This window comes from Aplysia californica, unplaced genomic scaffold (genome assembly GCF_000002075.1).
Source record: "Aplysia californica isolate F4 #8 unplaced genomic scaffold, AplCal3.0 scaffold00116, whole genome shotgun sequence".
NCBI classification, from domain to species: domain Eukaryota; kingdom Metazoa; phylum Mollusca; class Gastropoda; order Aplysiida; family Aplysiidae; genus Aplysia; species Aplysia californica.
Genome location: NW_004797386.1, coordinates 1,117,371 through 1,134,382, shown reverse-complemented (window position 1 = coordinate 1,134,382; position 17,012 = coordinate 1,117,371). Strand labels below are relative to the sequence as shown.

Genomic DNA, 17,012 nt, shown 5'->3' with positions numbered 1-17,012 from the left:
ATTTTAATTGTGTCGACGAGGGCGTGCAATATCCCATATTTTAAAACGGTTGGAACAATCATCCAACACATTCATTTCTCTTTTTTTTCTGGCAACCCCCACTAAAGGTAAAGAGAATAACTAAGAAGTCAGCTCAGAAACCAATCTTTGTCTTATTCAGCGATGCTCAAGCAGTCAACTTCAACATCAGCCTTGTCGTCTTCGCACCAACTCCCTTTCCCTTCAACGCTTCCTTCCCCTCCATATAATCAGTATCGCAACCATTACATAACGCATCATCATCGTCCTCCTCCTCCTCCTCTTCCTCCTCCTCCTCCTCCTCCTCCTCCTCCTCCTTCTCCTCCTTTATTTTTCTTTCCCTGTCCATCTTTCTTTCTTTCTTTCTCTCTTTCCATCTTTATTTCCCCCCCTCCTCCTCTCCTTTTATTCCTATCCCCCCCCTTTTATCTGATACCTTAAAGTATGCTATATTGTGATGCACTGAGAACATTCTAGAAAATTCTGTTTGCAGAGCCAGCCAGCGTCACCTGATGGCTAGATTTGAGCGCAGCGACAAGTGCGTCGTGGATCAGCTGTGCCCGGAGCTACGTGACCTAATTGTGGTAGGGAATCAGGGACTGTCGGCGGGCGTCGGGGACGTGGTTCGTCGCATGACCAGAGAGTATCCTTTCCTTTGACAGTCACAGATAGTCTTGTTTTCTTCTTTTTTAAATTAAAAAAAAATAAATTTTTTTTTAGTAGAGGTTTTATGGTGCTCGCAACTGCACAAGGTCTTATGAGCGCCAGAAGATAAGAGGTGTTACAAGAGAGTAACAAACATAAAAAAGAAGAAGGTGTGATAAGGACGATAGATGTTTGATAGGATAGAAGAAGCAAACCACATCAGAGTGCCCGCACACCACCGACTTGTTTTCTTCATCTTAGTAGGGAAGTTTTTAGTTTTAGTAAGAGTTTTACAGCACTTGCAATGCAATAAGGTCATACAAGTGCCGAAGGAAAGTTTGTGTTGAAACGGTGTTAAACATTTGTGACATTTTTTCAAAAGTTTAAGTACTGTTGAAATTGTCCAAGACTTTTTTTCTTTCCCCCTGCTATTTTTGTTTGTCAGTCTTACTCTTTCCGAGCACAAAATGACCATTGTTATTTTGATATGCTTCCCGCCGGGGCAGTGCCACTGACTGAAGTGTCTTTAGGCCATTCCCAAAGGGGGGATATTTCTCGTTCTTATGCACAGTAGAATTGTAAATGGGCTGATTCTACAATGTCATGCTCATAACTGTGCCTGAACTACAACAGGGAACTGCTGCTTTTTCTTTCCTAATCCTTTTTATCGTCACTTTCCTCTACTTCTTTGCATGTTTATCTCACTCTTGTCACCCGCTATTTCCAGGGTGCCAGGAAAGTCGAAACAGGCTTTGTGCTGTTGAGGTTAGAGAGGTTAGCAAAGTAAGCCTGATTCCATGTTAAGATTTCTCTGTCGACATCCACCCCTTGGCGCTCATATGATTGTATGCTGTTATGATCGCCGTAAAAGCTCTACTAAACAAAAAAACCCAAAAAAGTTTGATATGCTTCTCTTTAGGCAAACAAATGTACGAACATATGTGAAAATCCGGTTGTGCTTTTAAAGCAAACAATTATCCCGAAAGCTGTGATTGTGAACTGAATGAATTTGCTATGAAATACTAGGCCAAATTCTTGACTAGGTTGTTGTTGCTGTTGTTGTTGTTGTTGCTGTTGTTGTTGTTGTTATCGATCCAGCAACAGCTGGGCTCTCGCCCTTCTGTCCAATGCTATGTTGTGATAAGTGCAAGTTTGCTGCAGTTGCTGTAATGTTTCATAGAGTGTGTTGTCTATTTTAGGCCTCGGATGGAGAAGGGTAGCTCTGATGTGCAGTGTCAATGCCATGCTCATACTGTGCAGAAACAGCATAGGGGGAACTGCTGCTTTTTCTTTCCTCATCCTTACTATCGTCATCTATCCTCTACTTCTTTTGTATGTTTGTCACTCTCTTGTGAACTGCTATTTCCGGGGTGCCTTAATAGTCGAAGCAGACTTTGTGCTGTTGAAGCTAGAAAGGTGAGCAGAGTAAGTCTGATTCCCAGTTTGGGCTTCTCTGTTGACATCCACCCCTTGGCGCTCATATGATCATATGACCTGATGCAGGTGCGAGCGCCGTAAAACCTTTCTAAAACAAACAGAGAGTCTGTTTTTCAATTTTGAAAAGTTGACAACTATGTACAAGTATTTTTCGTGGGTGGTTCACGGGTGCTCTGGTGTGGTTTGCTCCTTCTTTCCTACCAAACATCTATCGTCCTTATCTCCCCTCCTTCTTTTTTTGTTTGTTACTCTCTTCTAACACCTCTAATCTTCGGCACTTATATGACTTTATTGTGTTGCGAGTGCCGTAAAACCTCTACTAAAACTAAAACTTCTTTTTTGTGTTTGTTACTCTCTTGTAACACCTCTATTCTTCTACACTTATATGTCCTTATTGTGTTGCGAGTGCCGTAAAACTCTTACTAAAACAAAACAAGTGTTTTTCTTGACGTAGCCGAGTGTATCCGGGACGTCTGCAGTGTCAAAGTTCAACCCCCTTGGCGGGCTGATGGACTTGTACCACACAGAGGTCGGCTCACAGACGGCCACGGCGGCCGAAGATCTCACCCCGGGGGCCATTAAAGTACGTAGTGAGTGTTGTGTTTAGTATGCCAGTTTGTGGGTTTTCAGTATTTGTTTGTTATTGGTTCCTACCCAGTTTGTCATAATTAAGAGCAAAATTTCCATCCCGGGGGGTCATTAAAGTACGTAGCAAGTGTTGTGATTTGTGTGCAGGGTTCGTACGGGTCTTGGGAAACTGGAAAACTCTTTGTGGAATTTTGCTTTTATTTTCCAAGACATGAAAAACTCTTGGAATTTTGGGAAATTGGCAAAATTCTTGGAAAAAGTGTTGGTTTTAGAGTAAACCTCACCAGAGCACCCACCAACCACCCACTCACGTCGTGTACTGTGCGTGTCTCTTCTGCCAGGCTTCGGTGGACCTGCTGGGAATGTTCCTCTCGGGGCTCATGTGCAGAGTCGCCCTGTGCTACCATCAGGACAGTCTGGAAGAAGGTAACAGCCAAAGTTGTGTATTGTCGAATACGGTACAGTCAAAACTGGAAGACGACCACCCTTTGGCGACCTCAGTGTTTTATTGTCGTATCCCCTTTTTTATACCCTATCCGTATGTCTTGTTTTACTATCGTATCCATGCGACGTGGGGAACTCTGTGCCACAACGTTCAAAGAGGAAATTTACTCATTAACCGATCCGTACGCTTTGCATATGAGTCTGTCAAAATGATTTTTTGAGAAATACTGAAAGTTTCAAAGAGATCTTCGTACAAGAAGTATTCTAAAATGTGAAGAATGCAACCTCACGGGTACAAAATGACCCCAGGGCGTACAAATGGGGTTAAACAATGAAAAGGGGGCCTCTCGTGGCCTAGAGGTTAAGGTGTTGGCTTCTCCTTCAAAGGTCCTGGGTTTGAATCTGGATAGCGACGGAAATTTTTTTTTCTCTAAACTTGTCTCCTTTTACCTCCTTTCCTGCTCTCTAGCAATATTCTGTCGTCTGCTTTCGTCTCCTCTTTCTGCACCCACCCCTTCATCTCCTTTGCCCCCTACTCTGGGCTCCAGACTTTTTCTGCAGCCTTTGTATTGCTACTCGTTTGCTCCTTCTAACTGCTGTCTTTCAGCCACACCCCTGATCTTCTGGTAGGTAAGACAGAAGAAGACGCCACTAGTTTTTCTATCCCCTGTAGTGTTCAATTTTTAAAAATGACACCCTCACCCCAGGGGGCAGTGCTACTGACTGAAGTGTCTTTAGGCTATTCCCAAAGGGGGGACCTTTCTTGTTCTAATGCACAGTAGAATTGTAAATGGGCTGATCCAATAATGTCATGCTCATAACTGTGCCTGAACTACAATAGGGAACTACTGCTTTTTCTTTCCTAACCCATACTATCGTCATTTTCCTCTACTTCTTTTGTGTGTTTGTCACTCTCTTGTGACCTGCTATTTTCGGGGTGCTTTGATAGTCGAAGCAGACTTTGTGTTGTTGAAGCTAGAGAGGTGAGTAGAGTAAGCCTGATTCCCTGTAAGGACTTCTCTGTTGACATCCACCCCTTGGTGACCTTATGCAGTTGCGAGCGCTGTAAAACCTCTACTAAATCTGTTATGATCAGCAAACTTGAGTTTCAAATAGAAACACAGGAGTCTCATCTTGGGTCAAACATAACTGATCAATATATTTATGATCAATATGTAAAAGGATCAATATCTACACATCAGGTTAGATTATTTCCATGTTACAGAATACATGCCTTCATTAATAATTGACACTCACACGTCTCAGTCATTCTCACATAGAATAATACAACACCAGCCTAATTGTTGGCAAAGATATAAAGTACAAACATGACATATTATGATAATGAAAGTGACATAATAAACAAACATGGAATTGTTTCTATAAAGGGGAACAACTTAATAGCCAATGTCCTGCTAAGGGAATGAACTATGAGCGGGTCTAATTATTTCCCCTACTTAACAAAAACTAAACTATCCTCAGATTCTTTCAACCCGTTCGCTGTGACGGTGGAGCCGGTGAAAAGTCTGCTGCCGGTCGTGGACTCGCTCAAATCTTCTCTCGCCTCCTGCTACTCTCTGCTCCGCGCCGTGCACAATCCAGGCCCCGGCGTCCAGTTGTCGGACGACGGACAGCTGAAGGAGGAGGAAGAAGAAGACAGAAGGAGTGAGAAGAAGAAGAAGAAGCAGCCGGCAAGCCAGGTGGAGAGTCTGTACACCTGCGTCCACAGCCTTGACCTACATCTGCAGTCCGTCCTTCAGATGTAAGAGCTGTCACTTCATACCTTTTTGGGGGGCTCCAGTGGCTAAGTGAGCTGTGAGTTCAGACTCAAGTAATGTCCAGCAAGTGTCGGTGACACGGAATGCTTTCAGGTCTGCTAATAGAATAGATTGTGCAGTGCATAGAATTTGCTGTTGAGTGGGGATTTGCGCTATACAAATACTATCTATTATTATTATTGTTTGTTATTATCATCATCATTATTATTATTATTATTATTATTATTAGTACAACTAACTCGGGGATGTATTATTATTATTATAAGTAGTACAACGAATCCTTGGACTTCCTGTGTGTTTAGCACTAGGTAGCTGACTGTGACTCTGAATATTATTACGACTACAGTAGTCTCCGCCTAAGATCCTGATGCTCGGGAGCAAGGAAATGCGGGATCTTAGGCGAACCGGGATCTTAACCGATGAACCCGGGGAAGAATCTATGGTGACCCATGTTAAGGCTCACAATCGGTAAAATGGTCTCCCTCCACTCTAAAATGAACTGACGTGACCCCTTGGTGGGTTTATGACGTATGGCGTGCAAAGAGTGGTTAACCTTGATGACCTATCACGGTGCACAGTGACATGAGGCGTGCCATTTTCACTTATTATCCTATCTTGAGTCTCAAGATCTACGCTTATCCAGTTGCCCCTCCCCTTTACCTGTCGAAAATTTATAGTTTTCCATCTCTGACGGAGTCCCCCACCCCCCCCCCCCCACCCCCAACCGCCTTTGTCATTACACACCATTACGTTGTGAACACACCAATTAAAATTCAGTCTGTCTCCAAATTCGGGAGTAGAGACAACTTCTGCAATGGTCAGGGAAGAGTTCACAGTTCAATGTGATCCCACCTGGAGCGAACATGTAGGCCTTACCCATCCAGCGAGTGATGTAAGTTTAGGGGGAGAGCTCAGGTGTTAGTGTGATGTTCGGGGAAAACAAACGTGTCGGTCAGTTCACACCCCGGTGTGATCCCTTCGGGGGGGCAAACATTGTATCGCTTCATCGAGTTTTACAACGTGTATGTGATCACATTCACGATAGTGGCTGATCTTTGACGCGACGGACAGTTTATTGATCTCAACTTTTCACTCTTGGTTGATCGGCTGTCCCACCCGGGTTTTTGTTCCGCAAATTATGATCTGAAATGCGGGATCTTAGCCGAATGTAGACCTTCAGAGAAAATCAGAGCGGGATCTTAGGGGTGACTTTTGTATAGTAAAAATTCTGTTTTCTTAAAACAGCGGGATCTTAAGCGAACCGGGATCGTAAGAGGTGGGATCTTAGGCGGAGACTACTGTATTATTATTATCATTATTATTATTATTATTAATATTATTATTATTATTATTATTATTAAAACTATTATATAACAATAATGATAATAATAATAATAATAGTAATAATAATTTTTATTGTTGTTGTTTGTTATTATTATTAATTTGATTATTATATTATTATAATTATAATAATAATAATTATTATCATTCTCATTATTCTTCCTGTGTGTTTAGCACTAGAGAGCTGACTGTGGCACTGGAGGGGAAGCTAGAGTCTCAAGTGAGCTCTACGGGTACGAGCGACGGTCAGAGGAAGATGGACGTGAACGTGGGTGTGCCCCCGCCCGTCATCGGCAGAGAGGAGGCGGAGTCGTGGGAGGACGTCCTGCGACAGGTCAAGGTCGGACTGGACTCGTGTCTGGAGTGTCACCAGGAGAGTGTGAGGAGGCTGCAGCAGAAGGAGGACAAGGGTAAGAAATGGAGTCTTTAGTTTTTTTGATTTAGTAGAGGTTTTTACGGCGCTCGCAACTACATAAGGTCATATGAGCGCAAAGGGGTGGTTTAGTTTAGTTTAAGAAGAGGTTTTTACGGCGCTCGCAACTACATAAGGTCATATGAGCGCATAGGGGTGGTTTAGTTTAGTTTAAGAAGAGGTTTTTACGGCGCTCGCAACTACATAAGGTCATATGAGCGCCAAGGGGTGGTTTAGTTTAGTTTAAGAAGAGGTTTTATGGTGCTTGCAACTGCAAAAGGTCATATGAGTGCTGAAGATTTAGTTTTAGTAAGGTTTTACGGCGCTCGCAACTGCATAAGGTCATATGAGTGCATGGGTGGTTTAGTTAGTTTAGTTTTAGTAAAAGTTTTACGGCGCTCGCAGCCACATAAGGTTATATGAGTGCCAATGGGTGGATGTCATCAGAGAAGTCTGAACGGGGAATCAGGGTTTTTGGCGGGTGCTCTGGTGTGGTTTTCTCCTTCTTTTCTATCAAACATCTATTGTCCTTATCTCCCCTCCTTCTTTTTTATGTTTGTTACTCTCTTGTAATACCTCTAATCTTCTGGCGCTCATATGATCTCATTGTGTTGCAAGTGCCACAAAACACTTACTCAAACTATCTGTGTTGTTGGAGTCCAGTGTGTTGTGTTCTTCGTCCAAAGATGATCACTTGCAGTGTTTGATTTGCCTGTCTCCCCAGCTGCGACGACGCCCGGTGTGGTGACGGTGAAAGCAGTGTCCCCAGCCACAGCCCAGCAGCCTGCTGTCCCGCCCGTGCACATCCCAAGTGAAGATCCTGTCATTGAGGACGAGGTAGATATGACCAAAGATTGAACGTAACAAGATAGTTCACTCCTCTCTTTGAGCCAATTAAAAAAGTGTCCTCAAAATCCGGTGTCGCCCTCTTTGAAAAAGCGCGGACTTTGCGAACAGTTACCCTACTTGTGTAAAAAACAATAAAAGCGAAACGAACAAACTGTGCTATTCCTATTCTTCTCGTGGAGAAACGAAAGAGAGCTTCAAAATAAAGACTGCAGCGTCATCTGAAGCAATGCGCTGACTTCCACGGACAATTTTTTGGCTGAGTGAATTATCTTGTTATGTACTGTCTTTCGTATGAATGATGGGGAGATATCATGACTGGGAATAAAATTTTTGCATCAGTGTTGTAATCAATTAATTTGAACTCCTTCTCAGGCGAGCCATTCCCGGCAGCTCGTTGTCGGAACTGCTCTGCTGTACCAAGGCAGAGCGACGTATCTGCACTTTTTATGATTTTTGAGTTACATCGCATTGCCTTTGGAAATATGGGCTTGGCCCTTCAGTTACGTCTGTTTACCGTAGTGAAATATCCTATTTATAGTGCAGATATGTCTTCCTGCCTTAGACACAAGGTGCAGAATGGGTATAGGCGTCCATTTAAACGAAGATGCAAAAATGTTGTGCAGATACGTCGGTCACCCTATCGCAATATGCCGAAGGCCCAGGAAGTTGTCTCACTAACAAGGCAATCCCCAGTGTCTGGATCGGATGCGGGAACAACTTTACTTTTACATTGGTCTGCCTTTGGCACGGCAGTGCTGTGCTAGTGAGCTGCTAGCAGCGGCTCAGACACATTCAGTTACGACGACTTCGGCGTTAAATTAGTTCTCTGCACTTGCAGAAACAAACAGATCTCTTTTACCTGGAATTCTTTCAGGAGATGAACAGCTAACAAAACAGGTTCATTTACTTTGATTTACTCACCTGCTAGGTGATGTATATATATGTCACCTTTAGATTTTGTACCAAAAGAGTGCCATGGCATGGTGAGTTTACCCCCCCCCCCCAGAGATAAAGGGTTTATGTAAGTGGTTCTACTTTTTCCCTGTTATACGAAATGACCGTTATTGTTTCTTTTCGCTTCTTTTTACTTAAAACTGAAAACCTGTCTGTTTAACCCTATCTGTATGTCGTGTTTTACTTTCGTATCCATATGACGCGGGGAACTCTGTGCCACCACTTTCCAAAGAGGAAGTTTACTCGTTAATCTGATCCGTATGCTTTGCATAGCAGTCTGTCAAAATGATTTTCGAGAAATACTGAAAGTTTCGAAGAGATCTTTGTACTTGAAGTATTCTAAAATGTGTAGAATCCAACACCGGGGGTACAAAATGACCCCAGGGCGTACGGATAGGGTTAAGGTTGGTAGGTTTGAATGCTCTAATTAGTGTTGATGGTGGCGTAAAGCTTCTCTAATGAGAGTTACATGTTATGTGCATGGGTCTCAATATTCCGCTATTTAGCCGATTTCCGCTACCGCCATTTCCTCCGCTAAACCACCACTTTCTGTACATAATCAAGATTGTAAGTATTTGGTAAGTGATTCTTTTACTTGAAATTATCTTCCAAACCCTCAAATTAGTATGAAATAACCTTGCTTTGATAAATTGGTGGTTTTTTATTTCAGTATTCTGGGTTTAAATAGTATAATATTAATAATGAGTGTCTTGCGAAAATGGTCGTCTGTCGCGATCATGCGGAAAGTTCCTCCTTTTTAAAAATTCTGAGATTCGAGTTGACACCCATGTATGTGTTTGTCTTCCTGTTATCAGGTTTTTGAAGGAGTCACAGATTGTGGTGAGGAGAGTCGAGACTCAGGACCTGCCAGATATACAGATGAGGACAGGGTAAGGAGTGTGGGAGCTGAATGGACTGTCTGTCAGCATCTTTCTACGACTGTCAGCATCTTTCTACAATTCTCTGTCCGCGTCTTTCTACGACTGTATGTCCGCGTCTTTCTATGATTGTCTGTCAGCGTCTTTCTACAATTCTCTGTCCGCGTCTTTCTACGACTGTCTGTCCGTGTCTTTCTACGATTGTCTGTTAGCGTCTTTCTACGACTGTCTGTCAGTGTCTTTCTACAATTCTCTGTCAGTGTCTTTCTACAATTCTCTGTCCGCGTCTTTCTGCGATTCTCTGTCTGCGTCTTTCTACAATTCCGTCCCCGCGGTTTTAGGCAAAAAAATTCTGAATTTATGCAAAATGAGCCCAAAAATGTGAAATTATGCGATTCTGTTAATTTTAACAAAGAATGATAAAGGAAAATAATCAGAAATTATGCAAAAAATGATCAAATTTTGCTAAATTATGCGGGGTTCATGAAACCACGGGGACAGACGATTGCCTGTCAGTTTGTGAGGTGCGGATGGTTGGCGGGTACTCTGGTGTTGTTTGCTCCTTCTTTCCTATCAAACATCTGTCTACTCCTTCTTTTTTATGTTTGTTACTCTCTTGTAACACCTCTAATCTTCGGCTCTTATATGACCTTTTTGTGTTGCAAGTGCCATAAAACTCTTACCAAAAAAACCCAACTAAAAAAGTGCCATAAAACTTGCTTAAACTAAAACTAAAAATGTTTTTCTGCGTTGATTCAAGTGTTTGTTCTTTTTCCTTTCTATCTGCACTGTCAGATTTGTTTACATTATATGTTTGACAAGCTGGGTACCCCGTTTGGTGAACGGACTCAAAAGAATGGATCGTCAAATAAGTGTGGGATCAGTGCCCGCACTTTTTGTGAACGGAAGCCTCACTTGTTTACAATGGTGTCTTAGAAGACGGACTTTTGCAAGTTTAGATGTAAATGAAACTAATGAAAAACTGAAAGTTAACTACAGTGACTTCAGACTCCTCAGTAAAACTGTGCACCCTTTAAATGATTCTGAACCTCCGTTAATTTTTTCAAATTCGAAAGTTAAGTGGTTCCGAAGTTTTAGGCGGCCAAAGTGAAGAGCTTTCACAAATCTATTATCTATTTGTGGTGGCCGAATTTTGCTATTCAAAAGGCTTTTTAATGGCTTCATCGATCGATATGCGGTTTTCGCCAAAAGATTCTTTAAAATATTCTCCAGATCATGACGCCCTTGTTTTTTTCAGTTTTGAGACAGTTTTGCTGCAAAAAGCTAAATTTCTTTATTTCGCCGATCGCTTTTATAGGCCGACGCTTCTGTCTCTGTAATTTTAGAAAATCTGGAAGTGATATTTCGCGAGGCGCATTTTGTTTTGAGAGTATAGATTATAGATCTAGACCTTCTAATTTTTTGCATCTCTCAAGATTTATTGCCCCATTCCAGTAGAGTGTAAATATAGTAGGCCAATGACTTTTAGTTGATATTAAAGCACCGATCATTCCTTTCATGGAAAGGGGGCCCAGCTAGTACAATATATGTCCAGTAGAGTGTAAATATAGTAGGCCAATGACTTTTAGTTGATATTAAAGCACCGATCATTCCTTTCATCGAAAGGGGGCCCAGCTAGTACAATATATGTCCAGTAGAGTGTAAATATAGTAGGCCAATGACTTTTAGTTGATATTAAAGCACCGATCATTGCTTTCATGGAAAGGGCGCCCAGCTAGTACAATATATGTTAGATTGTAAAGTTTCTTCTTTTTCTCTCCCTCAAGGCAAAACTGAAAATGTTCCGTGAGATGGCCAAGAGTCTGCGGAAGGAGCTGGAGACGGTGGTCGGAGAGAAGGCCAAGGAGCAGCAGCTGCGAGAGGAGAGGGCCTTAGCCAGGTTCAGAGGTCGGGAGAAAGCACACGCTCAAGGTCACGACGCTCCCGGCATAGAAGGTCAGAGGTCATCAGACCTCCAAAATGTTGTGTGCAATAACGAGAAGACGGGAGATTTCTATATGTCTTCGTCGGCTTATGGGTCGAGGTTCAAGGAATCTGGGGCAGCGGGAGGGTTGGGAGTGAGTGGTGGAAGCGACGATGATAGTGTCGATAATAGCATTGATGACAGTGATTGCGTTGTTGGTGACGGTGATTGTGCTGATGCGGAACACGGAGAAATGATGAGAGCGGAAGTCGTTGATCGAGTCAGTCAGGGTGCCGAGAGATGTGATGGTGAATCGGGTACACGTCCTTCGCTGAACCCACATTGCAGTGCGGAGTCTGGACAAATTGTGACTGAAAAAGTTTGCAATGGTGAAAAGATACTGGGCGAATCAGCTGATTCGAGGGGTGAAATTTCAGAAAATAATGTTTGTCGCTCGAGTGATGGTGAAAGTTCAACAGGTGTTCAGTCGAGCAAATCTGGTCACGACAATACTGACAGTTCTCTCGTCTTTTTGTCTGCGGTTGACGAAAATGAGGAGGGTGATCTTCTTACTGACTTGACTCGTGTTCGAGAATTTGTGCAACCAACCCAAAAACGTCCGATTCCCAGAAAAAGAAAATCTAAAAATGTTGTCGCTGAAGGGAGCGAGGAGGAAGTGAAAGAGGTTGTTGGGCAGCTGGAGGCTGTGACTGCTGTGAGTGCGAATGAGTGTGGTAGTGGTAGCTTCTCGCGTTCTGTTACGGGTGATAAGATTACGGATAGCCATCCGTCCATACTAGACCGCCTTTGCTCAGACGGTGATGATGCGAAGTCTCCCTCGTATCGTGACGAGACTTCTGGTCCAGACGAGACTAGTGTGGGAGACAACGTGGTACAGCGGACCGGTGGTGGTGGCGGGGACGCAGAGCGGCCGACGTTCTTCCCCTCCTCCTCCTTGTCCTTCACCTCTAGTCTTGCAGCAATGGCCGCCAGCAGGGCTCGCCTCCTGCAGAATACCTCCAACGAAGAAACTTTTGGAGATTCTTCCTCTGAGGAAGATCTGAGCTGACGACCACATGTCAGTAGAACCTGCTGTAACAGCCATCTCTCGTAGACAATCATTTGAGAGGCATCGTGGTGAAATCCGGCGCTCGTCAAAACAATGAAGTCAAAGGAACTGGCTTTTTTTCTTTTTTTTTCTGGCTTTCGGACAAATTTTTATAATTTAGTTTTTTGGCTCAACGCCTTTTCTTTCCATTTAAAAACACATTTGCGTGTTCATTTTACTGAAAAACGTTGATTAAAGGTACGAAAACTAAATTTTCAGTTTTCAAGGACTCTCAAGCTATTAGAATTACCAAACTTTGGCGGTTATTTTCTCGCTAATTTTACCGCTGAAAGAAGGCGACCTCCACCTCTTTCAAGCGCAAATATCCTGACTTCTATTCAACATAGACTGATATTTCACCCAAAGCAAGACAAATGAACAGGCTTTAAAATGATACAAATAACCCTAGATCTATATGCCCCACATCTGAGGAGCCCCTGATTCCAGCATGCCGTGACACATTTGTTTTAATGACCCCTTCCCACTCCTCAATCCCTCCCCCCCCCCCTCTTATCAGCCACCTGTCATAAACAATCGTTTGTATTAATGACGTCTTCTCACTCCTCAATCCCCCCCCCCCCCCCCCCCTCCCCTCCCTCTTAACAGCCACCTGTCATAAACAATCGTTTGTATTAATGACGTCTTTCCCACTCCTCAATTCCCCTCCTCCTCCCCCCCTCCCTCTTAACAGCCACCTGTCATAAACAATCGTTTGTATTAATGACGTCTTTCCCACTCCTCAATTCCCCTCCTTCTCCCCACCTCCATATTGTGGCCACCTAGGACAATTTCCATTGTTTCTGTTTGCAATACGACTTTGGTCGTTGCTCTGGGTTTGTGGGTGGCTGGCGGGTGCTCTGGTGTGGTTTGCTCCTTCTTTCCTATCGAACATCTATCTTCCTTATCTCCCCTCCTTCTTTTTTATGCTTGTTACTCTCTTGCAACACTTCGAATCTTCGGCACTTATACATGGCCTTATTGTGTTGCAAGTGGCTTAAAACACTTACGAAAACTAAAAAAGCTCTGGGTTTTTCGTTCTACGAGATTGTTATTGTTGATGAGTGTGGAGTCCAGCCACACTGTCATGTTGTGGACTTGAAAAGAATCGGTCCCCGCGGTTTTATGCAAAAAAAATTCTGAAATTGTGCAAACTGAGCCCAAAAATGTGAAATTATGCGATTCTGTCAATTTTAATAAAGAATGATAAAGGAAAATAATCAGAAATTATGCAAAAAATGATCAAATTTTGCTAAATTATGCGGGGTGCATAAAACCACGGGGACAGAAAAATGCACGGGTTCTGGATTCTAATCCGATTTGGGTCTCAATTTTTCAGGGGTTTTTTCCCCCCCAAAGTGTTTAACCCCATGTTCCTAATCTCTTGATGGGGTGCAGAGTGCAAAGTTCATACAAAATGACCTGAACTGTATCCTGTAGAGATTTGAACTTCACTTTGAGAACAAAACATTGTAGCACTCATATATAGACTTTATTTATTAGGCCTATGTATATATATCGTGTATGAGGATAAGTTTTTTTGTTTTTTGATGAAGTTATTTGTTTTATACCTCAATTGGCACTGTTTAGGTTTGTGTGTGGTTGGCGGGTGCTCTGGCGTGGTTTGCTCCTTCTTTCCTATCCTAAATCTATCGTCCTTATCTCTCCTCCATCTTTTTCGTGTATGTTACTCTCTTGTAACACATCTGTTCTTTTGCACTTATTTGACCTTATTGTGTAGCAAGTGCCGTAAAACTCTTACTACAAGATTCACGGAAATGGGTGTACAGAAAAGTATGAAGACATGGAGTGACATCAAGCCCAGGATAGGGAAAGGTGGAAAGTGTTTGTCTGTGGCCTATATCCTGATCCAGTGTGAGAAAGTGTTTGTCTGTGGCCTATATACCCTGATCCAGGGTGAGAAAGTGTTTGTCCGTGGCCTATACCCTGATCCAGGGTGAGAAAGTGTTTGTCCGTGGCCTATACCCTGATCCAGGGTGAGAAAGTGTTTGTCCGTGGCCTATACCCTGATCCAGGGTGAGAAAGTGTTTGTCTGTGGCCTATATCCTGATCCAGGGTGAGAAAGTGTTTGTCCGTGGCCTATATCCTGATCCAGGGTGAGAAAGGCAATGATGATGATGATGAAACCCTTAAAGTTAAAAAGAAAAATAATTTTTAATTTTTGTTTAGGTTATTAAATACTTATGTCCATAGGTCGGATGCCAGTTGCAAATCAGCGCTCCAGCATTAACATTTAATGACTTAATGTAGAGTCAACCCTGCTCGACTAATGGCCACCTGTGCAAGACAATCACCAGTGGGTGGTTGGCGGGTGCTCTGGTGTGGTTTTCTTCTTCTTTACTATCAAACACCATCGTTCTTATCTCCCCTCCTTTTTTATGTTTGTTACTCTCTTGTAACACCTCTAATCTTCTGGCGCTCATATGACCTTATTCAGTTGCGAGCGCCATAAAACCTTTTAAAACTAACTGAGACAATTATCTCTCTATAGAAACGACCACTTGCCTCTCACCTGCTCGCATAATTGGTCCCTTTAACTTTAAGCACAAGGGGGCTATCCCGAAAAATGCTGTTTTGAGAAAATCGAAGGTAAAATTTTTGCCCCTTATTCATTTTCTTTAAAAAAAGACAAGGAGAGTTTCCTCTATGACCAAACAAAAATACACACCAATGAAACCAAACTTCTATAGGTACCGTAGGCCAATGCCCGCTTTTGGTGTAGGTCAAGGTTTTTGGAAAACCCCGAAATCTGGGTTAGCCCGCTTGTCCTTAAAGGCCTGTCCCCGTCGTTTTAGGAAAAAAAAAATTCTGAAATTATGCAAACTGAGCCCAAAAATGTGAAATTATGCGATTCTGATAATTTTGACAAAGAATGTTAAAGTAAAATAATCAGAAATTATGCAAAAAATGATCAAATTTGGCTAAATTATGCGGAGTGCATGAAACCAAGGGGCAGAAAAACGACCAATTTATCATAATGTCACTGTCCAAAACGTCCACCTGTCCAAGACAATAACATTTTCCCTCTATGGTGGGTGGCCGACTTGTCTGTCCTCAGGGTTTTATACACCCCACATAATTTAGCCAAATTTGATAATTTTTTTGCATGATTTCTGATTATTTTCCTTTATCATTCTTTTAGTTTAGTATAGGGTTTTACGGCGCTCGCAACTGCGCAAGGTTGTATGAGCGCGCTATCATTCTTTGTTAGAATTGACAGAATCGCATAATTTCACATTTTCGGGCTCAGTTTGTATAATTTCAGAATTTTTCTTGCATAAAACGACGGGGGACAAACTTGTGCAATTTCATCTGTTATTTATCTCTCTGTGTCCGTGGAGGTTCCCAAACCTGCCACCCACCCATCACCCATCTCCCCCCCACCTCTCCTCAATGATGGTGGCCATGCCCAATGAACAAAGCCTTCAGGGTGTGAAGGAGTGGTCATAATTACCACGCATAACTAGTTTTTTTATCATGAAAAACTTGTGGTATGTGCTAAAACTGCTGAATTAGCTAGAGGAAGCTCATGGTAAAAATGCTTGGTTGTGTGTGTTGCTTTTTGAAGAGAGGGAAAGTGAATGGCCTACATTCTCTGCTGAGCGAGCAAGTTACAATAGTTACATGTGCCAGGTGTTCATTCGTTCATGATGTCTTTCTGTTAGGTGTTTAAAATATTCACAACAGAGCGATTGTTCATGAATGTTAACCCTATCCGTACGTCATGTTTTACTATCGTATCCATATGTCATGGGGAACTCTGTGCCACCACTTTCCAAAGAGGAAATTTACCCGTTAATCCGACCCGTTGCATAGCAGTCTGTCAAAACGATTTTTTTTTTTTTTAGAAATACAGAAAGTTTTAAAGAGATCTTCGTACAAGAACTAGAAGTATTCTAACATGTGAAGAATACAACCCCGGGGATACAAAATGAACCCAGGGCGTACGGATAGGGTTAAAATATTCACAACAGAGCGATTGTTCGTGAATGTTAATTTGACACAGCTGAAGTGTGCGAGCAGCTTTTGTTTTGTCAGTGTGAGGCAAACACCCTCCACCCCCCCTCCCCAACCTGTTTCAGATCTGGCGGCACTCCGTGACGATGATGGATGGTCTGAAAGATCTGTGACGTTGTTTCTGTTATTTCTGTTTTGTTAATTATTAATGCCACACCTGTGAACACTGAATGACCTATATGTACTATTTACCAGTGCAATAAAAATACAATGCCATAGAGATCCATTCTTAATTATATATATTTTTTTTCTTTCTTGGTAAGTGGGTGGTTGGCGGGTGCTCTGGTGTGGTTTGCTCCTTCTTTCCTATCAAACATGATCTATTGTCTTTATCTCCCCTCCTTCTTTTTTGTGTTTGTTGCTCTCTTGTAACACTTCTAATCTTCGGCACTTATATGACCTTATTGTGTTGCAAGTGCCGTAAAACTACAAAAAAAACCCCTGAAGTCTCATGGTAACCCCCCCCCCCCAAAAAAAAAAGTTAAAAAATTAAAAAAGGACAAGCGAACACCTTAACCTCTAGGCCACGAGAGTCCCCCTTTTACTTTTGTGCTGTCAGACATTATGCATGGAAGGGTTCTGTTGCAGACAGCAACAGTCA

General features: G+C 42.6%; 1 protein-coding gene across 1 annotated transcript in view; it reads left to right on the top strand.

The window, feature by feature from the left end:
* LOC101862026 (vezatin) overlaps positions 1-16,626 on the top strand; it is a 24,783-nt gene extending 8,157 nt beyond the window's left edge. Inside the window, exons 7-15 of the mRNA XM_005095878.3 lie at positions 512-661; positions 2,560-2,683; positions 3,030-3,114; positions 4,615-4,894; positions 6,426-6,661; positions 7,388-7,500; positions 9,282-9,356; positions 11,132-12,346; positions 16,477-16,626. Of these exons, the coding sequence (XP_005095935.1) occupies positions 512-661; positions 2,560-2,683; positions 3,030-3,114; positions 4,615-4,894; positions 6,426-6,661; positions 7,388-7,500; positions 9,282-9,356; positions 11,132-12,337 (2,269 nt within the window). The 3' untranslated portion in view covers positions 12,338-12,346; positions 16,477-16,626. The remainder of the gene's footprint in view (positions 1-511; positions 662-2,559; positions 2,684-3,029; positions 3,115-4,614; positions 4,895-6,425; positions 6,662-7,387; positions 7,501-9,281; positions 9,357-11,131; positions 12,347-16,476) is intronic.
* Positions 16,627-17,012: the final 386 nt, after the last annotated feature.